This window comes from Arachis stenosperma, chromosome 9 (assembly GCF_014773155.1).
Source record: "Arachis stenosperma cultivar V10309 chromosome 9, arast.V10309.gnm1.PFL2, whole genome shotgun sequence".
Lineage (NCBI taxonomy): Eukaryota > Viridiplantae > Streptophyta > Magnoliopsida > Fabales > Fabaceae > Arachis > Arachis stenosperma.
This window is the reverse complement of record NC_080385.1, coordinates 159,776,547-159,799,656: the sequence shown is the minus strand read 5'-3', so window position 1 is coordinate 159,799,656 and position 23,110 is coordinate 159,776,547. Positions and strand designations below refer to the sequence as shown.

The following is a 23,110-nucleotide window of genomic DNA, read 5'->3' as shown; positions in this document are numbered from 1 at the left end:
ATGTCAACAGAGGAGAATTAGTCCTTCAATTAAATGAGGACTACCTTGTGTTTAAGGCACATGGCCATCCCTCTGTGACAAAAGAGAGTAAGCATGAAGAGCTTCTCTCAGTTCAGAGTCAAGAAGAGCCCCCACAGTCAAACTCTAAGTTTGGTGTTGGGAGGCCACAACCAAACTCTAAGTTTGGTGTTAAGACCCCATATCCAAACTCTAAGTTTGGTGTTGGCACTATACAACATTGACCTGATCACCTTTGTGGCTCCATGAGAGCCACTGTCAAGCTATTGACATTAAAGAAGCGCTTGTTGGGAGGCAACCCAATTTTATTTATCTAATTTTTATTTTATTGTTATTTTGTGTTTTATTAGGTACATGATCATGAGGAGTCACGAAAAAATCATAAAAATTAAAAACAGAATCAAAAACAGCAGAAGAAAAAAATCACACCCTGGAGGAAGCACAGGCTAGCGTTCAACGCCAGTAAGATGCATCTGGCCGGCGTTCAACGCCATAACAGAGCATCATCTGGCGCTGAACGCCAGAAACAAGCAACATTCTGGCGCTGAACGCCAGGAATGTGCCTAGAGAAGAAAAGCTGGCGCTGAACGCCAGTAACAAGCATGAAACTGGCGTCCAACGCCAGAAACATGCTTTACATGGGCGTTGAACGCCCAGAATGTGCACCACACGGCGTTTAAACGCCAGAATGGTGTGCAAAGGCATTTTACATGCCTATTTGGTGCAGGGATGGAATTCCTTGACACCTCAGGATCTGTGAACCTCACAGGATCCCCACCTACCTCGCCCTCTCTCTCTCCATTCATGGTCATCCCTTCTGTTTTTCATTCACCACCTACATCTGTCCACTCTTCCCCATACACCCCACCTACCTTTAAAATTCAAATTCTCTTTCCCACCCAATCCACCCATATAGCCGAATAAACACATCCCTCAATCTCCTCCATATCTTCTTCTTATTCTTCATCTTTTCTTTCTTCTCTTGCTCGAGGGCGAGCAATTTTCTAAGTTTGGTGTGGTAAAAGCATAGCTTTTTGCTTTTTCATAACCATTAATGGCACCTAAGGCCAGAGACATCCAAAAAAAAAAAGAAGAAAAAGAGAAGAAGAGAAAAAAAAAAGGAAAGACAAAAGCTTCCACCTCTGAGTCATGGGAGATGGAAAGACTCATGTAAAAGGTTTATAGCTCAGTGGTAGAACATGTGGCTGCAAATCAATAGATCCCTGAGATACCTCAGGGGATAAATTGTCCTCCACACAAATATTGGAAGCAACTAAGGGTAGGAACACCAAAATTACTAGGAATCATTCAACAGAAGCAAGGAAGAGACATAGAGGAGCTCAAAGAGCACCATTGGACCTTCAAGAAGGTGCCACCCTCACTCAGGTGGATTCATTCCTTGTTCTTATTTCTTTCTGCTTTTCGGTTTTTATGTTGTGTTTATCTATGTTTTGTGTCTCTACTTCATGATTATTAGTATGTAGTAACTATGTCTTAAAGCTATGAATAAATTCCATTAATCCTTCACCTCTCTTAAAAGAAAAATGTTTTAATTCAAAAGAACAAGAAGTACATGAATTTCGAATTTATCCTTGAATTTAGTTTAATTATATTGATGTGGTGACAATACTTTTTGTTTTCTGAATGAATGCTTGAACAATGCATATGTCTTTTGATCTTGTTGTTTATGAATGTTAAAATTGTTGGCTCTTGAAAGAATGATGAACAAAGAAAAATGTTATTGATGATCTGAACAATCATGAAATTGATTCTTGAAGCAAGAAAAAGCAGTGAATAGCAAAAACTTGCGAAAAAAAAAGTGGCGAAAAAAATTAGAAAGAAAAAGAAAAAGCAAGCAGAAAAAGCCATTAGCCCTTAAAACCAAAAGGCAAGGGTAAAAAGGATCCAAGGCTTTGAGCATCAATGGATAGGAGGGCCCAAGGAAATAAAATCCAGGCCTAAGCGGCTAATTCAAGCTGTCCCTAACCATGTGCTTGTGGCATGCAGGTCCAAGTGAAAAGCTTGAGACTGAGTGGTTAAAGTCGTGATCCAAAGCAAAAAGAGTGTGCTTAAGAGCTCTGGACACCTCTAACTGGGGACTTTAGCAAAGCTAAGTCACAATCTGAAAAGGTTCACCCAATTATGTGTCTGTGGCATTTATGTATCTGGTGGTAATACTGAAAAACAAAGTGCTTAGGGCCACGGCCAAGACTCATAAAAGTAGCTGTGTTCAAGAATCAACAAACTTAACTAGGAGAATCAATAACACTATCTGAAATTCTAAGTTCCTAGAGATGCCAATCATTCTAAGCTTCAAGAGAAAAAGTGAGATGCCAAAACTCTTCAGAAGCAAAAAGCTACAAGTCCCGCTCATCTAATTATAATTAATATTCATTGATATTCTGGAATTTATAGTATATTCTCTTCTTTTTATCCTATTTGATTTTCAATTTCTTGGGGACAAGCAACAATTTAAGTTTGGTGTTGTGATGAGCGGATAATTTATACGCTTTTTGGCATTGTTTTTAGGTAGTTTTTAGTAAGTTCAAGCTACTTTTAGGGATGTTTTCATTAGTTTTTATGTTAAATTCATATTTCTGGACTTTACTATGAGTTTGTGTGTTTTTCTGTGATTTCAGGTAATTTCTGGCTGAAATTGAGGGACTTGAGCAAAACTCTGAAAAAGGCTGACAAAAGGACTGCTGATGCTGTTGGAATCTCACCTCCCTGCACTCGAAATGGATTTTCTGGAGCTACAGAACTCCAAATGGCGCGCTCTTAACGGCGTTGGAAAGTAGACATTCAGAGCTTTCCAGAAATATATAATAGTTCATAATTTATTCGGGAATTGACGACGTAACTTGGCATTGAACGCCAAGTACATGCTGCTGTCTGGAGTTAAACGCCAGAAAAACGTCATGATCCGGAGTTGAACGCCCAAAACACGTTATAACTTGGAGTTCAACTCCAAGAGAAGTCTCAACTCGTGGATAGATCAAGCTCAGCCCAAACATACACCAAGTGGGCCCCGGAAGTGGATTTATGCATCAATTACTTACTCATGTAAACCCTAGTAGCTAGTCTAAGTATAAATAGGATAAGTTACTATTGTATTAGACATCTTTGGTCTCAGTTTTGTTTTATTCTTCATCTTAGGAGGCTATAGATCACATTCAAGGGGGCTGGCCATTCGGCCATGCCTGAACCTTTCACTTATGTATTTTCAACAGTGGAGTTTCTGCACACCATAGATTAAGGGTGTGGAGCTCTGCTGTACCTCAAGTTTCAATACAATTACTATTACTTTCTATTCAATTCTCTTTTATTCTTATTCCAAGATATACGTTGCACAACACTTTGATGAATGTGATGATCCGTGACACTCATCATCATTCTCACCTATGAACGCACGTGACTGACAACCACTTCCGTTCTACTCTAGGCCGGGCGCATATCTCTTAGATTCCCCAACAGAATCTTCGTGGTATAAGTTAGATAGATGGCGGCATTCATGAGGATCCGGAAAGTCTAAACCTTGTCTGTGGTATTCCGAGTAGGATTCTGGGATTGAATGACTGTGATGAGCTTCAAACTCCTGAAGGCTGGGCGTGATGACAAGCGCAAAAGAATCAATGGATTCTATTCCAACCTGATTGAGAACCGACAGATGATTAGCCGTGCTGTGACAGAGCATAGGAACGTTTTCACTGAGAGGATGGCATGTAGCCACTGACAACGGTGATGCCCTATATACAGCTTGCCATGGAAAGGAGTAAGAAGGATTGGATGAATGTAATAGGAAAGTAGAGATTCAAGAGGAGCACAGCATCTCCATACACTTATCTGAAATTCCCGCTATTAATTTACATAAGTATTTCTATCCCTTCTATTTTCTTTTTATTATTAATTTTCGAAACCCAAAACCATTTAATCTGCCTAACTGAGATTTACAAGGTAACCATAGCTTGCTTCATACCAACAATCTCTGTGGGATCGACCCTTACTCACGTAAGGTATTACTTGGATGACCCAGTATACTTGTTGGTTAAGTTGAACGGAGTTGTGATCACACGTGCCAATTTCAAATTCCATACAAGTACAAGGAGTACAACTTTAAGGATCACAATTTCGTCCACCACCCCCCAAAGTGCAGACCTATTGGAAAGCCTCCTCTTTCAAACAATTGGGCCAACCAACGCCATCCAATCCATTAATCTCCGGTTACCCATCGTAACATATATATATATATATATATATATATATATATGGATTACCAAAATTCCTGGACACCCCTCTAGATCCATTTATGAGGGGTATTTTACGAAAAATTTATCTGATTCAAATATTAATTTTATTTATGATATAATTTGGATTAAATAATTATTTTTAGATAATTCAATTTAATTTTAAACAGTTTAAATTAGATTAAATTTATAATTTTATAAATTTAAAAAATATATACTAACAATTCAACAAGTATACGGTACTTTTTTTATTATTTTTAAAAAATTAATTTTTATATTTTTTATTTTTAAAATTATAAATTTGATAAAATAATTTAAAAATTAAGAATAAAAAATATTTAAAAATAAATATAAAAATTTTATAAGTTATTTAAATTTGACAACGTATAAAATTTATAAATTTAAAATTATATAAAATATTAAAAAAATTTATTATACTATTATTATATATAATAAAATCAAGATAAATATTTATAAAGTAATTATTTATAATATTATATAAATTTTTTTCATTTATATTATTTTTATCTTCATATATAATTCTAAATTTTATATTAAATTTATTAAATTATCTTTAATTTTATTATCTTTTTAAATTATTAATGTATATTTTTATTATATTTCTTCATTATATCACACATTATTATTTTCTCTTACTATTATTTTTTATGCACAATTACACATATATGTCGTTATCTTACCGCAATTATTATATTGTCTTATTCTCTTTGATTTATAAATTATAACTATTTATTATCTTAACTTTTATGAGTTATTAAAGTATTATTAAAAGAATTTATTTTTGTGTCTTTTAAATATCTAATATATATATATAATAAGTCTTAATATAAAATTTTAAATAACCAATAATAATACAACAAGTCTCAATATTACTTTAAAAAATTAATAATAAATAAAATTATAGATGGATTAAAATAAATAAATAAATCTCATTTTTAAATTTATAAAACATTCACTAAATAATAATAATACATGAATAAAAAAATGTATAACAAGTTGAATATATTATAAGTAAAATTTTTAAAATAATAATAAAATAATAATATTATATTATATTGCACGGCTTGAATTAAATTAGATTAATTTTGAAAAATAAATCCAAAATCCAATTCAATTTATACATTCATCAAAAATAAAATTTGATCAAATCCAAATTAACGTGATTTTAATCGGTTTAAATTAAATTAGATGAACAATTTAATTTAAATTAATTCATATTTAAATTTAAATACCCTACTGAGAGGAAGAGGAGCAAGGACAGTGATTAATCTTCTATCTCACTTCTGAGACAAGCAAAGTGATTGATGATACCGAATAGGCTCATAACTCGTATATATATAGGAGATTATTATCACATCTACATTCAGCGTGACACTTTTTCTCCTTCTGTTTTGTTCTTTCTTTTCAACGTAGAACTTGTGTAATAAATATCATGGAGCATGCGTACTTGCGCAGTGGTTTATTTATAAATTTCTAAAATTTCAATCTCTTCCTACCTACAATTTTTGTTTTCTTCCCAAACAAAGAAAGATGCGTCTCTTTTTCACGTATGTGTAGTCTGTAGTGATGTGAAATGGCTAATATTTATATTCATAACTATTGAATGAGAAAAATGTAATTACCTTTTAAAGTTTATTTTATCATCTAATGTGTTTCTTAATCTTACTTGATTTTGTATTCTCAAGAAAATATTTTAAAAAATATTTAAGGTGCTATTACATATCACTCATCTGTAATTTAATATTTATTCATATCAGGCCTGCTACATATACAAGTCTTTTTGGCTTATAAATTATACAAGTTGGTCCAAGTCTAAGAAAAAAACACGCGCACCACTCCTTTAAAATCGAGCGTGCAACGCACGCGTTCATTATGCCACACTCTTCCTCTTCTTCCTCAATCAAAACGTAAACCGTTAAGATTCAAACTCGAAACAAAAGACACGTTCCAACTCCTCGCGAAGAGTAGAAAAAATCAAGAAGAAAAGATACAAATCTCCATAAAAAATCACTAGAAAAAACGAAAAAACATTATTCAAGGTACTGTTTTACTGTTCTTCTAGATTTTTTTCTAGATTGTCTCTACTACCTTAACCAGCAAAACATTAAAAGATTTCAAGAAGAAATATACTGTCTCCCCCATATTTTTGATGTATTTCTTAAATCCTTTAGGTGTATTTATGTAACCATTTTAGTGTATTTCTGAAGTTTCATTATCTTCAAAACAATTTCAAAGCTGGATTCCAAAAACCATGAAAATCGAAAAAAAAAACGAAATCTTTTAAAAAATGAAAGTTATATATTTGAACGTTAATTGATTTGAATTGATTTAAAAGTCTGCTAAAGAAACACGCAACATAAGCAACACCTTTAGTGGGTTTCATTTTTTTCAAACTTGTAAAGCTTGTAAGCGCAAAACTTGTATATAAAGATTAATCCTATTCATATATATAGGCCACATCTCTGATTACTTTATTGTTAGTGGTTACAAATGACTATTCGCTGACTCTACAATGGCATTATTACATGCAGATTGTGCATTCATAGCATTAAGGTGTGACTAACACATTAAGCGCCGTAAATTATTTTCTGTTTACTGCAGGAGTTGTGTTGGAAATACATGATATGCTAGGGGTATAAATGTCAATTGGTGCAATCAGTTTGGGGGAGATTGGGTGGGTTTCGTGCCGGTCGGCGATGAGCGACGTCCGGACTTAACCTCCATCGATGCAGTAGGTTTAAAGTGGAGAAAGTAGAATATTGATTATTTGATTATGTTTTGGAATGGGATGGATGTGTTCGTTGTAGGCTTTGGTTATTGTGGAATCCTGATGTGATGTTCATCTTTTGAGTATGGAGGAAGAAACTGAGAAAGTCAGATTAATCCGTGTACAACGAGCATTAGGGTAATGTCCTGTGTTCTTGGTCTGCGTCCATAGGGTTTTTGTTGTATGTGTTAATATCCCAAGCTGTAGGAAGTCGCAATTGCAGGTGGCGTTGGTGCGAGGTTTCAGGTTGTGGCAATGGCACGGGATTGGTTGAAAATGAGTATGTGTTGGTGTCACTGGGTTTATTCTTTTGGATTTTTTGTTTTCAAAATGCCTTTGAACTTGTTTTTTATGTTAATTGTTATATTTTTGTGGTTTTTATGTTTGGGCTAAGATTCTTTTATTTTTGCACAAGTTTTATTGAATGTTTAGAGTGAATAAGGTTAAAGGTAGGGGTGGAGCTTCAGTGGAACCGAAAGTGTTAGAATGGAGAGTGAAAAATCATTACTTTTTTCTTTGTTATTTTTGTTAGTAGTAAGCTTAGTTTTTGAAAGTAAGAATTATATATTTAGATCTATGTCTTTGAGTTCGACTTGTTAATAGCTCGATAAGCTAAACTCGTGAGCTAGTGAGCCAAATTTGAGTTTGAAATTGAACTCATAAATTAAATGAGTCGAGCTTGAGTTTGGATAAGCTCAGCTCATTAGCTCGTGAGCTGACTTTATTATATATATATATATATATATATATATATATATATATATATATGATCTTAATTATTTAAAATTTTATATTTAGTTTTTATATATAATTTTGATGTAGGATATAAATAAAAATTTATAATTTATTAATAGATAACAATATATAGAATTGATCTTTTTAAATATTTTTTAAAATATATAAATTATAATTTATTGATATAGAATTATAGATTATATATTTATGTTTCTATTATTTGAGCCAGCTCGTGAGCTCGAGCCAACTCGTGAGCTTTCAGTGAGCCGAACTAGAGCTTAAGAAATAGGCTCAATTGTTAATGAGCCGAATCGTGAGTCAAGCTCAATTTTTGTGAGCCGAACTTGAACTTGGTCTAGATCGACTCAGCTCGACTCACTTCCAGCCCTAAGCATGGTATAGCAGGTTGCGGAAAAGAGTTTGACGAAGGAACTCAATTGAAATCCTTGTGACTTGACTCATCCTTGACCATATTCATTAGGGAAATTTTGCAGTGCTTATATTTAGTACTTCTTAAAAAATAGTTTAGTTGGCTCTAATATTTTATTATGACTTAAAATAGTAAAATTCAATCTTCATCTCTTGTTTTTATTGCACAATAATTTTTAGTTTAAAACATTTAAACCTTGTTGGATTTGGACTGAACTATTCGCATTTCGCAGCTCTCTATTAAATAAGCAACACTCCCTCTATTTTTGAGTTCAAATATAAAAAATTAGGTATTTTTTATTTATGTAATTTAATATTATTTTATATTTTACTGTTTATTTAATTTAATTTTTATATGATAAAAAAATATTAGAATATTCAATAAGTATTGATATTATTGTATTTGTATAAATTGATAAAAAATTTAATAAATATTATAAATTTTAATATTTGTCTTTCTAACTTCTTTTTTACATATTTTACAGGATATATATTCAAATTTTTATATAAAATAATCATGAAAAATCAAGGAATTGATGCATTTTTAAGAGGATGGCTATAATATTCAAGAAGGAAAACATATAATTTTTACAATATCAACACCTGTAGATAGTTCTTCTACTTTAATGAATTATGAAGAAAGTGAGATATAACCTTCAAAAGTTCAAAGTGTTGCATCTGATGAGTTTGACCTTAATTCTTTGGAACGAGTCTCTAAAAAAAAGTTTTAAATTTGGCAATATCACCAAAATCAGAGAGATGACGTTAGACGAGCTTATGTTAAATGGGGTCTATATCAAAAGCATCTTGACAATTATCTTCTATCTGGCCTCCCCAAAAATTTTTTTCAAGCTCCGCCACTGAATATAACAATAATGCATAAAAATTATGTTTGATTTGCTTGTGTTGAGGGGTTGTTTTCATGAAATTATTGTTGAATCGATCTTAAATTTTTTGAAAAATCAGCCGTCAGGAGTATATTTGATGCAAATCGAAAATTTATAGGACAAAATTGATACAAAATAAAACTTATGGATATTTTTAAAATTTTTGTCAAACTTTAGAACAAAAAATATACTTTATCCTAAAGAATTTTATCTACTGTAATGGTTCACTTGCAAACTCTTAAACTGTAATAACTTAAGTACTTAACCAAAAAATGATATAATTATAAGAAGTATGACAATCATTTTAGACTATTATAACATCAGCAGTGGCATATTCTCGTACAATAAACCCACGCATAACTTTTCCTTACTCCATCTCAAATAGAATTTTTTGTTTATGGATAATATTATTCATTTCTTTAGGGCCTCCAAATAAAGTATACAAACACATTCTCAAACAATCATGAGTCCGTCACAAAAAAAAAACAAAAGAAGTCTGAACGGCCCACTAAACCTACCTCTAATGACTTGCTTGTTTAACCAAACCATTATACCATTGTCCCTAATAAAATTCTTAAGCAGAACGATTCTGTTCTTCTTTATATACGGATGTGACTTTACCGTTGACGTGTCTTCTTTGTATACGGATGTGACTTTACTATTACATATCAACATACTACTTATCTTTGATATAAGCACTGCAGAATTTTCTTATTCATTAAAGTAGAAGTGCTCTCGTTGTTCTGAGCCATTGGGGAAATATCACTAACAATTCTCATAAGGTGTGAGCGCAGCGTAGGATCTGGCAGGAATGAATTCGCGGCAGGCAGATCTTAGTAGGTTTTGAGTAGGGCTCAAATGTATAGCTTCCCAAAAAAAAAAAAAAAAAAAAAAACTAAGAAAAGAAAAATTTTTGTCGCACACTCATACCATATCTCTGTCCATATTTAAAATATGGAAAAAAAAAGAAGGCATAAAAGTATGCGTTGAGTAAAGTAAAAATAAGGGTAATCCACTAAAAAATTTTTTGAATTTTATTATTGACAAAAATATTTTTAAATAATTTAAAAATATTATAAAAATATTTAATATTAAATATATATTTTCAAAAAATATTTAAAAATTTAAATTTTAATACAGTTTTTTATAAATATGATTAAAAAATAAAATATTTTTATTCTTAAAATTTGATAATTTTTGTTAAATATATTTTTTTTGTAATTTTTTCGTCGATAATCAATAATATTTTTTAGATATATATTTTTTTTGTCAATAACCAATAAAGTTTGTATATATTTGTTTTTAAATACTTAATAAAACTCTTTGCAGAACCTCTACGTCAATCTAATTTATTTTTATTACATACAAGATACGTACATATAGTTCCTTCTTATTTATTCTATATATATATTTGGTACATAATTAATATAGAATTGATTATTTGTGATGAGTAGGAAGATGTTGGCCTGAAAGGAAAGAATGAATGAGGGAGAGAGCCTCACTTGGTTTGTTTAATGGCACCAAGTGACCTGCCCCTCTCACTGTCACGTATGTTAGCTCTTCATATTCCACTATCCTTCCACCAACCTGTGCATCAACAATTCAACGATTGTATAAAATATTTTATATTAAAATATATCAAGTTTGTTATGTGAATATTTTTATTGTTAATATCATTTTGACACTTTTTAAGAATATTTAAAATTTATTGGAATAATATTCACTGAAAAAATTGTTAGAGGAGTGTTAGAGGACAGTAATTTTTGTGAATTCTAGCCATCAAATAGTCATTAATGACAATTTTAATGGTATGAAATTAGTGTGTGGTTTATTTTTCTTTATTGGTTACATGCTGGTCAGAATTTAATAAAATTGCTGACCCTAGACTTTTCCAAAACAGTTATATTAGAAAAGACTAAGAAATTAAATGGAACCTGATTGTCATGGTACCAATTCTGCCAACTAGACTTTAGAGATAATCCTAGAGCTTCAACCCAATACCGTGTCCCTATCACTGGTATTCTCCCATCTGTGTCTCCACTAAAAAAGAAAATGAAAAAAAAAAGATTTAGATTGATATAGTTTATGATACTCAATTAATCATATATGTTAAAACATAATCATATAATATATCAAATGATAGTTTCATTCCATATGCAATCTGTCATTGTTACCATTACCATTACCTGTAAATCCATACTTTAAGGCCACCCTTGATGAGTTTTGTGTAGATTGGTAGGACCGAAAATACAGAGAAATTGTAACTCCTCAATATGGAATCACTAAAAATGAAATCCAACACACAAAGAAATAATTAGTATTTAATAAAAAAATTAGAAATAATTAGTGTATACAAATTCAAGTAGCTAGTAGTACTTAATTACTTGCAAACTTTCCATGCTGCATTATTAGTATTTCCTCCTCTAATATTTGCATGAAAAGATGATTGAACATCCACCCTATTGAAATATTCCTCTGCATATGTGGAATAGCATGGATCATAGCCTTCAAAATAAATTCTCATCCTCTTTACTTTATAATTATTATTTCCAATTCTCATCATCTGCAAGAAGCAAAGTTTTATTCATTCATTCATTCATTCTTGTTGCATATAATTAGACAATAAAAAAATGCTATATGCACACAAAATCAGCTATTAATTCATCCACAATATATTTGCGTATTTTGTATTTCAACATATAATTTATACGGATGATTATATGATCTACCTTTGTGAGTGGTTCCCGGCCATGATTATTGTTAGATGAGTTATTAAGACGACACGACGGAGCATAAATGTTGTATATGTCAATCTCTGAGTAATCTGTGAAGATTTCATTCATGGCAATGTTACATTCATTAGACCATTCAGATTTCTTAAAATCACAAACTTGTTTTGCTTTGTCATATTCTTGGTCTGATATAACTGCATGGCTCCATGCATATTCCACAAGGCCTTTATTATCATAGTAATCATCAGTTTTTGGATTCCCTACCTGCACATTTAGAAATCATCTTAGGTTCAGAATTTTCCTAATCTTTTTTAAGATATGTTGGAAAGAGATTACTTACAATAAAACCTTTAAGATTAATAAAAGGGTATTTGCTTTTATCTTTGTTTCGATCGAAGACTAGCTCTGCGAGTTGGGGGATATAGTGCCCTGGAAATTATAGATAATAATGTTAATGTTAGTTAGTACTAATTAGTGTTAATCAAATAGATAGAGTTCATCATAGTGAAGTTAATAACGAGTAATTAAAGACTAACCACCATAGCTTTCTCCAGCTATGAAAAAGTCCCTGGATTTGAATTGTGGGAATTGTTGCAGCCAATTCACCAAGAAATTGTAGGAATCCTCAGCTAATAGTTTCAAGTTTATGAGTTTGACTAATCAGATGAACTTTTCAAGTTAAAATTATGGAGAGTGACTTACCCACAAGATTATCCTCTAAAATGGTGAGATAATCAGAAGTTGTATTGCTGTAAGAAAAACCAACTCCAACAGGGGACTCCACAAATAACAAATTTGCTTCTACACAGATTTTCAAAAGAAATACAAATTAAAAAAAAATCCCGAGTTAGCAAAATAGAGTGATATTTAAAACCTGAGCAGCGATATCCAATTGGATATCCGACTCACATTAGATAGGATCGGATTTGAATTAGTATATATATTTTATGTTTACAGAGACATTAACAAAAGATAATTTATTTTTTTTTATATTTTTATCAAATTTTTATAATTATTTTTTTATTATTATATTTTTTTTTTCTAATTTTTTTATAAATTAAATTTTTTTAATTTATTTTAATTTATTACCAAACAAAATATAAGAATATTAATTTTTATATCTCTATTTTTTATTTCTTGTTCTCAATGTTTTTGTCTCATTCTCTTCTCAAAATCAAATGCAATTTTAGTGCACTAAATTGGTAATTCATTTTTCTAATAATACATAAATAATATTTAATATTATGAAATATAGAATAAAATTAAGTATACACTAACCTTGATACCAAGAATATGTGTTGAAATGAAGACCATCACCATTTTGGTTGATGATAAGAGGTCCTACCTCAACAACTGCACCATAACCAATGGAGGAGCATCCAGGTCCTTCAAATCAAATGCAAAAACATTAAACACATAATATATCTATCACAACCACAAGGGTATTATGGTCTTCATGAACTTACCTCCATTGAGCCAAAGAAGGAGGGGCTTATTGGAAGGTTCAGATTGAGCTTCAAAGAACCAGTAGAAGAGGGCCCTTCCATGATCTTCATTGACAGTGATATAACCTGAGAAGTGTGAAACTGATGGGCTTGAAGGCTGGCCAGGAAGATTTATGACTCTATCATCAGATTCATATGATTCTTCTTTTGCATTTACTTTCAATAGAAGTAATAAACATAAGATGTGGAGACACATGATAGTAATAACACTCTTATCTGCACCTAAAATCCACATTGTTCTTTTGGTCCAAAGATTATTGAGTTACTATTCTTATAGTGCCATCAACTACAAGTAGCTTTCACTGTAATGCCAATGCACACTTAAGAGCAACCTTGGCTGAAAACAATAGGCACTAATAAAATTAAAGTACTAAGATTTTTAATTTTTTTATGCACCACATTTTTTTATGGGTTTAGTTTAGAGATGTATGTTAAGGTTATTAAAAGTTTTGTATAAAAATGATATAAAACTTAAATTTTTAATGTATTAATTTTTTTATTTATTAATAAAATTTTAAAAATTTCTATTAATAATAATTTTAAAAGTAAAATATTTTTTATTTTTGAAATCTGTCAAAAATTTTAAAAATACTCATAAGTTTTATTTTGTTTTAATTTTGTTCAAAAAGTTTTTGATTCGTATCAAATATATTCGTGACAGCTAAATTTTTAAAAAATTTAAAATCAATCTATTATCAATAATGTATGACAACTATATTTGGTTAGTTTATGTTAAAAGTTGTTTTTGTGTATCCTCTCTTGGTAGATTAGTCCTAAATTTTGTAAAAAATTAGTTGATAGAAATATATCTGATGCATATTAAAATTTTTGGAATAAAATTCAAATAAAATAAAACTTACGAAAATTTTTAAAATTTTTAATAAATTTTAAAAATAAAAAATATATTTTATCCTAATTTTAAAGTAAATTATTAAAACAGATGTAAGCTACACCTTTTTAAATTTCGTTTATCAAAACGGGTGTGTTGTTTTCAAAATCTTAGTGGTTTTTTGTGTTTAAGACTGTTAGTCATGATGGTGGCCCTAGGCACCTTGATCCTTATCCAGATCTAAAAAGTATGTGAGGCTTGATTCACTTGTTTCTCAATAATTAAGCAAAAAACCCAAGAGATAGTGGTATTTTGTGCTTCATCATGTTTTTAATGGGGTTTGATTAACAGGTGTTTTAAGGATAACTTTAAGAATTCATTTACCATTTTGGTTGGGAGTAAAATAATTAACAAAATTTGTATGGATGAACTCTATTTGACTTTGTATATCATCATGATAAAACTGAAAGTGATTTACACTCACCAAGTATAACTTAATTAAAATTTGAACGTTATTCTAAATAATAAAATTGAAGTTATTCTAAATTATAAAATTAAATCTTTTTTGGTGACTTATTATAAAATTAAATCTAAATCTATTAATAATTTAATATAGTTTAAGAATCTGTTTTAGAAAAATGTAAGATTAAACTCATTTTAATATTTACAAATTTGTTAGTTACTCTTTTATATATTCAATTATGTAATAATTAGTTTAAATAAATAAAATTATGGTTTCAAATGTAAAAAAAAAAACATTATCACTTCCTATTTAATAATGTCACTTTTTTATTATATAATATTTTTAAATTATTCTTATAATAATTTTTTTCTTCACTATAAAAATAAAATAAAAAGAGTAGAGGACAATTTAAACAAATTATAGAAGAAAAAAAAAAAGACATTTTCAACTATGAAAATGAAAATTTCACTATCTTAAAAACAACCTATTATGCTTGGATTAAATGAAAACATTACCTTTGTATAATAACATAGGCAAGAAGGTGTAAAATTATTGTTTACAGAGTAATGCTACAATTTTTTTAATTATTTTATTTATTGTAAATTTTTTATTTTAAATTTTAAATTCTAAATTCTAAAATAAATTTGTCTAATATTAACGAACTAAAAGTTATTTTCTTATTTGTTATTTAAATTATATTATTTAATATTTGTGAATAGTTTGATAAAATTTTTACAAATCTAAAACGGTTACCCATTTTTGCTTTACTATAAACATTTGCTTATAATATGGGGAGTGCGTATTATTATTCCTTTATTTTATATTATTTACAAATTATTTTCAATAAAAATTTCTCTAATCGTCATGGAAAATAAAATAATAAAATTGAAGAATAATTTAAAAAATCACGCAAAAAAAAAATGAATAATAATATATTCTCTTTTTCCAAACATGGTCTTCTCTTTGGTCTTTTCCAACGTTCTTCTTGTAGAAGAATGAACGAGTGATTGATGAAGCAAAACCTCTCGAGTAGAAATTGGAATTGAATCGTTTCATATAAATAAGGGAAATCAAATTCCCTTTTGAACTGTGTATTGTGATAGCGTAACGATGGCGATGGCGCACGGTGGCGGTGCATCGAGCTCAGGATTGAGGTTGGGAACGATGTTCCTCTTCGCGTTCGTCTTCTCAATGGAAATGCCGAGAATTTCGGCACTGAGCTTGCCCCCGAAATTTGGCTCAATTTCCCACCCCGACTCAAATTCGCTGTATTTTCAAATTCATACTCTTCTATTCTTCTATTTTCATCATTGTTATTGTTATTGTTATTGTTAGTGCTCTTACTTGTGTTGCTTTTTCATTTAGGTTTTTACTTGGTATGGTGCTACTATTGAAATGGAAGGTACTACTGAAACTGATTATACTGCTGATGAGGTAAACCCTCTTTTCTGGTATAATCTTTGAGCTGGTTGAATTGTTTAGGGAAAATGTGACTCTTTATGAGTTTGATTGTAGACTCCAATGGTCAGTTATGTTAACGTGCATGCTATATTAGAAGCCAGAAGAACTCGTGCTAAAGCTTCACCCTCTGGAGATTCTGAATCTTCTCAGGTGTGACTTTTTCATCCATTTTCATGATAAAGCTGTTATTTTTGTTTATAAATCATGTTGAATGAATTCTGGAAAATCATGAAAATGCTTTGTTTGTTTGTTAGTGTATGTGAGTTTGAATTTTATTAACAGGCTTGGTTGTTCATGGGCCTAGGGTGATTGTTGTAGGACCTATTGATTCTGGAAAGAGTACCTTGTCGTGGATGCTTCTTAGCTGGGCGGCTAAGCAGGGTTTGAACCCTACCTTCATTGACTTGGATATTGGACAGGGATCTATAACTATTCCTGGATGCATTGCTGCCACTCCAATTGAAATGCCCATCGACCCTGTTGAAGGAATCACTCTTGATATGCCTCTTGTTTACTTTTTTGGCCATACAACTCCAAGGTAATTTCTGCTGTGCTTTTATATTCTCGCTTTAATTGGACTTTTTAAGAGAATGAAAGTTGTTGATACACATGAAGGAAATGAAAATCAAATTGCTATTCACATTATTTTGTTTTACAGTAACAATGTATAAAGTGCTAGTCAAGAAACTTGGGGGGGGGGGGGGGGGGGGGGGGATGCTAGAGAGACGATTTGCTGGAAATGCCGAATTTCGTGCTTCCGGCATGGTGATAAATACCATGGGGTGGATAGAGGGAGTAGGCTATGTTGTAATTAACTTTCGAACTTGATGTTATGGTTAAATTGGATGGCTTTCAAATATAGAATACACTTCTAGTTCTGATTAAAAAGATCTAGATTGTAATTGTCTCTTTCTCGTCTGTTTTTGGATTTTTCTTGCAGTTGCTATCGCATGCATTTCGTACACTTAAGGCCAATGTTGTCTTAGTCTTGGGTCAGGTAGAAACCTGCCTTATCTTTATCCAATAGGCATCCTAGCACCTTCTGTGTAAGTTGTGCAGTGATAGCCAGTTCTTTTGATGATTGTACCCAAAATAATAATTGGTTCTGAAATACTGTACCTGCTTATACACAGGAGATGGGCGTGAATTCACACATTTACATTTCTTTTGATAAAAGATTTCTTCTGGGATGGATTGGTGTCTCATTCAGGCTTTTCATTTGATTTCATATAGGAAAAACTGTACAGCTGCTCAGAGATGTCCTGAAGGGAGAGCCCAAAGTTGGTTAAACTTCAAAGGTCTGGTGGAATTGTATCCAGGAATGTGAAAGTCCAGAAGTTTTAGGATAAGAGTATGATATATATTGATCTTTTTCTTTTATAATTTTTTATGTTTGAGAGCATTTCAGTTCAAACTATTTGAATATTGTCTATTCTTTGTTGGCACCTATTATTCTGAACTAGTTAATATTTAGTTGTTAGTGTAAGGGATACTCTTATTCTTGTAGCCCAAATCCATCCTTTACTGTAAACATAGCCAAACATCATCGAGTGGGTCGAATTTATTGGCTATTTTTGTGATGAGAATAAATTGGACAAAGGATGTTCAACATTGAGTAACAAAAACTGGTTTCATAGTGCCGAAGAGCCTTAGCTCAGGTGGCATTTCACCCCCTCCCCACCACTAAAGTGTAGAGTTCAAACTCAAGAAGATGCATTTGAGAGAAAAAATGTGATAAATGTATGAGGAGTGTATGGGTGTGTTGTGTACTTAGGATTGGGGGTTGTCCAATCTATTAGGGTACTTAGGATTGGGGGTTGTCCAATTCACTGACAAAAAAAAAACTGGTTTCATAGTGATACTAAGTAATGGCTTGTGTATTTTTGTATAACTTGTGCAAGTTGAGTAATTAGGAAACTAGGGACTGCATGCTCTCAAAACTGCTGAATTAGGGATTTGGGGTAATTAGTGAATCATCCTAGAACTTCATCTTGTCTACATTATTGAATCATCCTACAACTTCAACTTTCTTGGGAATTCTAATGTATACCGCTGCTTATCTAATTTTGATGCAGGAGTACTTCTATGGCCTTCTTAATTATCTCTCTCCATATTCTAATATTACTAATTTTTGTCTCGAGTTACAGATTATTGAGTTATTAAAGCGATGGTAGATTGAAGTAGTTAAGAAAATTATTCTGTTAATGGTGATAAAAAAAAACATGCAAATTAAACACATTTCAAAAGGATTTCACTTCTTACATTAAATTTATCATCCTTTTTTTTTTGGGGTTTACCATTAAATTTATCTATGTTAGAAAGAATGAAGAGATAAGCTCTTACGGTAGAGAACCAAAATAACTTGTTAGTTATTACTAAAGGTGTAAAACCAACTCATAAATCGGCCCACTTCTTCCATGCAACTGCACTAATATGGCGGCGTTTGTGACCATTGTGCTCCCAACTGGTGGAGATTTGTCTTGTCAACGTGTATAATTCAACCAAAAAATAAAAAAACACTAATTTCAGATTTTTTTATTTCTTTTTTACTATAAAAAAATATTTTTTCCGAGACTATATAGAGAATTAGGTTAGTGCTAAACTGTACCCAAAAGAGCCTATTGCTGCACTTGCCGAAACGGGTAATTCTTTCAGAGCATGGACTCCAGTTATGTCATATTATATACATTGTACTATTAGAAGCAACTAGGAATTCACTATACTGTTTCCTTTCCATATTAATACGGAGTTAATGTGCAAAATCAACGTGCCATTTTCTTACAAATATAAGTTCAGAAGTTAACATAAATTATAAATTATTATTATAAATTTTACAAATCGAATTAATTTAATTATAATTTTAAGTTCATTTTGAGTTTGGTCTTAAATTTCAAAGATTAAGTTGAATATTAATAATTATATAAAAATATTTTTTAATATTAAAAAATCAATATATTTTATAATTTATATCTATTCATCATCATTAATATTTTTAGTGATGTGTAATTATATTTAATAATATAAAATTACACAATTTTTTTAATAATTAAATGCTGACTTATATTTGAAGGAATGCGTGACTTCTCTTCTTAAAAAAAAAAAAAACTAAATTGGTCTATCCACTTGAATCTGAGAATCGAGTTCCTTTTCCTTTCCCATTCCGTTCGTTGTTTCCAATGGAGATGGATTCCCTTTCCAACGGCAACAACACCACCGCCACGGCCTCAACCCCCGCAACCGTCAGCCCCGACTCCTCCGCCGCCACCGCCAGAGCCACCCCTACTCCCCCTCCCTCCTCCACCGGTCCCCAACTGACGGAGGCCCTGAAGCTAGAGCACCAGTTCCTGAGGGTCCCTTTTGAGCACTACAAGAAGACCATCCGCGCCAACCACCGCGCCGTCGAGAAGGAGGTGTCCGCCGTCATATCCGGCGTCACGGACGCTGCCTCCGCTGACTTCTCCCCCGATGACGCCGTCAACCACCTCAACTCCCTCGTCTCCCGCCTCCAAGGGCTCAAGAGGAAGGTATAACTCCTAGCCTAATTTTCCAATTCCAATTCTGAATTCGCGTGATTTGAGCAATTTTCTCCGTTTACTCGCTTCTTACGGTTGCGATGTTGGAAATGATTTGAGCTTTGGGTTCGTTCTGTTCTTGATTGCATTGTCAAATGGTATTCAGAATGGAAAAATTAATGCCCAATCCACGTATCTTGAACTGAAGTTCAGTAAATAATTTGATTTGATACATTATGGAACTCACTGACTTTTATTTTATGGGATTACTGTGAGTAGTTATGATTCTTAGATTGCCTTCTGTTCGATTCGTTTCCTTTCCCAGATTTTTCTCTCAAATGGTTTATATTGCATCCAATGTTCAGTGTTGCATAATTGGAAAGTTTTCATAGCCGTTTGTTAAGTTTCTAAAGACAGTCATTTATGGAATATGTTAAGCTGGAGGAAGGAAGTCGAGCTGAGAATTTGCAAGCACAGAAGTGTCGCGCACGTCTCGATCACTTAGAATCTGCTGATGGGGAAAATCTTTCAGAATGGAACAACACTCGCTTGAAGCGGATTCTCGTTGATTACATGTTGAGGATGTCATATTATGACACTGCGGTGAAACTTGCTGAATGCAGCAACATACAGGTAATCTTGCCATTTTTCAGTTGCAAAGAATATGGTGTGAGCCTGTGAGGAAATAATAATAAGTAACCTGGAAAGAGGAGTTTAATTTTCGCAGAAGTTTAGGCAACTATCCTGTAAGACAGCCAGGTTATCATTTTTGGTTGCTGAATGCTGATGCAGTTCATTTGTAACGAATATGTGGTCATCTGTGAATGCTAGGAACATGCTGTTCCTTCAGGGTCTTCTGCATGTAGAGTGCATAATTCAGTTCTAAGTTCTAACGGTAATCTTATTTTGTCTTTGTGCTTCAGGATCTTGTTGATATTGATGTATTCCAAGAAGCAAAAAAGGTTATTGAGGCATTGCAAAATAAAGATGTTGCACCTGCCCTAGCATGGTGTGCCGATAATAAATCAAGGCTGAAGAAATCAAAGGTTTATACTTATGTTTGAGCTTAATGTTTGCCACAACATACATACAGCTTCAACCTTTAGATTTTTTTATTTTTTTGGTTTCTAGGTCTAGGATATATGCTTTTCTTTTTATGACATTGAGAATAGACAATCGTCTAAGCCATACTCTTAGCGTACTAGGTATTCATCAAAATAGAAAATTCTTGTGTGCAGCTGTGGATGTGTATAAACTTGGTTTAAGCTGGTTGAGAATTGGAATGTAAAAGAAAAACCCAAACTCATATTAGGGAAGTTAGGCCCATTATCCTAATGCTACTAGGGTTGGTTTCTCATCTGGTGGAAGTTGTCAGTAACAAATGCATAATTAGGTTACTGCAGCATACTTAGTATTGCTAATTTAGTGTGTTTCAATTACAACAGAGCAAATTAGAGTTCCAGTTGAGACTTCAAGAGTTCATAGAATTGGTGAGAGCTGAGAACAATATGCGAGCCATCACATATGCCAGGAAATATCTTGCGCCATGGGGTGCCACCCACATGAAAGAATTGCAGCGAGTCCTTGCAACACTGGCTTTTAAAAGAGATACTGAATGTGCCACATATAAGGTGAGGCTGCTTCGTGATTGAGTCTTTTGAGCATTATTGGTATGGAACATATCTAACTAGTGGGGTTTACAGGAGCAAGTTCAACAAAATTTAGTTTACACATGCATTTGCATTTTTTATTTTTCTAAATCGTATGAACCATATCTATATCGATAGTTGTTAGAATCACATGATTCACAATCCAAATTGTGCAATTTAATAAAAACCACCAATCCAGAGCTATTTGTATCAGGTACATTTTTTATTTCATTCATTCTGATTTGTTCTTCAGTGTTTGGGAATTTAAGAAGTCAATCTGAAATGGTTTATCTATATTAGGATTATGAGTTATGACCTATGACTTATGGTCTTACTTATTACATGACTTATATTGGTAGTGTGGTACTTAATAGGGTTCACTATTTCGCATAATATTTTACAGGTCTTATTTGAAGCTAAGCAATGGGATTTTCTAGTGGACCAATTCAAGCAGGAGTTCTGCAAGTTATACGGCATGACAATGGAGCCTCTGCTCAATATCTATCTGCAAGCTGGCCTTTCTGCTCTTAAGACTCCGTATCCATTAACAACTCGTAAAATCAATTTAGTTGATTGCCTGATTCTTTAACTACTTTATCTTAGTTAGCTTAACTATGCATTTATTCTGTTAAAAATAAAAAATAGAAGATCGAAGTATTTATGCATTGTCACGGACTCACAACTAACTCTATTGAGACATGTCCCTTGACTTTATAAAGATATTGTTACAAGGATGATTGCACGAAAGAGGACCCTCTGTCACAGGAAGCTTTTCGAACAATTGCCATGCCGTTACCATATTCGAAGCAGCATCATTCAAAGCTTGTTTGCTATATAACTAAGGAGCTAATGGACACTGAGAATCCTCCTCAAGTGTTGCCCAATGGATATGTTTATAGCACTAAGGTCCCTGATATCCTAGATTTTCGGTATAAAAGCTAGCATGTTTGCCTGCTATATTTTTATTTATTGATTTTTTGTTATTTGTTTGCTGTTTTTTCAGGCTCTTGAAGAGATGGCTAAGAAGAATGATGGTAGAATCACTTGCCCAAGGACAGGATCAGAATACAACTATACGGAACTCGTCAAGGCATACATTTCATAATTCTCTCTTATTAAAAATAAACCTTGTCAATGATTGCAAATGTCAATGCTGCCATTGCCTTCAAGCCACTGTGGCTGTGTAATTGGAAATCTTTCGGAAATTCATCTCATGGGATTTATTAGTCCATATGTTGCGTTGTGTTCCATTCTTAATCATGTACATATGTAAGTAACATGTTTTTTTACTTTTTTCAAGTGTCACTGAGATTTGACCTTGGACTGTTGCATAGGGGTTTTTTCACTCAACTGCCAACTTTTTAAAACTATTTATTAAATGGTGAATGCTATAGTGTCTAAAATGTGGTGCCTTATTACTAAAAGCGGTTAAAAGTTATTATTTAATTTAAAAGATATAAGAATAAATAATTTTAAAAAAATTAAAATTTACTACAAGAAGTAAGTTAGACAAAATTTAAACAAAAACTTATAGGCACCATAGAATTAGCCTTATTAAATAGCTAACCTTTTTAAACATATTATTCAATTGTCACGGTAGCAAACTGGTTTCCAAATGTTACGGTAGCTAACCATTAGATCAGATTATTTCTTGTTAGCTAACCATTAGATCAGATTATTTCTTGTTATATATTATGTTTTTTTTTAATATATTACATAACTATATATATTTTTTAATTAATATATACAGAAATTATTTTTAATATGAAAATTAAGATGGTGTTTTGGTTGAAAATGAATATTTGAAGTGTATTGCAGTATTGTATATATATAAAAAAAGTGTTCAACATGCATCGTG

General features: G+C 31.9%; 2 protein-coding genes across 2 annotated transcripts; one reads left to right on the top strand and one right to left on the bottom strand.

The window, feature by feature from the left end:
• Positions 1-10,441: 10,441 nt before the first annotated feature.
• On the bottom strand, positions 10,442-13,605 carry LOC130950739 (serine carboxypeptidase-like 33). The gene is made up of 10 exons (XM_057879308.1): positions 13,300-13,605; positions 13,112-13,219; positions 12,536-12,634; positions 12,370-12,462; positions 12,174-12,262; positions 11,831-12,097; positions 11,486-11,664; positions 11,288-11,383; positions 11,036-11,141; positions 10,442-10,688 (listed from the first exon to the last, which is right to left on the bottom strand). The coding sequence occupies exons 1-10, from the start codon at positions 13,571-13,573 to the stop codon at positions 10,539-10,541; spliced, it is 1,461 nt and encodes a 486-aa protein (XP_057735291.1). The 5' UTR covers positions 13,574-13,605; the 3' UTR covers positions 10,442-10,538.
• Positions 13,606-15,581: 1,976 nt separating this feature from the next.
• Positions 15,582-22,541, top strand: LOC130950324 (protein MAEA homolog). Its single transcript, XM_057878832.1, has 15 exons — positions 15,582-15,596; positions 15,734-15,898; positions 15,996-16,064; positions 16,146-16,241; positions 16,410-16,472; positions 16,511-16,629; positions 16,750-16,756; positions 17,032-17,088; positions 19,199-19,615; positions 20,042-20,236; positions 20,527-20,649; positions 21,049-21,234; positions 21,656-21,789; positions 21,972-22,158; positions 22,256-22,541. The coding sequence occupies exons 1-15, from the start codon at positions 15,582-15,584 to the stop codon at positions 22,355-22,357; spliced, it is 1,935 nt and encodes a 644-aa protein (XP_057734815.1). The 3' UTR covers positions 22,358-22,541.
• The last annotated feature ends 569 nt before the right edge of the window (positions 22,542-23,110 follow it).

Bases quoted from the DNA above. Each gene is read 5' to 3' on its own strand.
- LOC130950324 (XM_057878832.1), top strand. The intron at 15,899-15,995 runs GTATTTTCAAAT...TTTTTCATTTAG, and splicing joins CACCCCGACTCAAATTCGCT to GTTTTTACTTGGTATGGTGC. The intron at 19,616-20,041 runs GTATAACTCCTA...GAATATGTTAAG, and splicing joins TCCAAGGGCTCAAGAGGAAG to CTGGAGGAAGGAAGTCGAGC.
- LOC130950739 (XM_057879308.1), bottom strand. From the start codon at position 13,573: ATGTGGATTTTAGGTGCAGATAAGAGTGTTATTACTATCATGTGTCTC. The intron at 13,220-13,299 runs GTAAGTTCATGA...TTTGATTTGAAG, and splicing joins CCTTCTTTGGCTCAATGGAG to GACCTGGATGCTCCTCCATT. The intron at 11,384-11,485 runs GTAATTAAGTAC...TTTCATTTTTAG, and splicing joins GCAGCATGGAAAGTTTGCAA to TGATTCCATATTGAGGAGTT.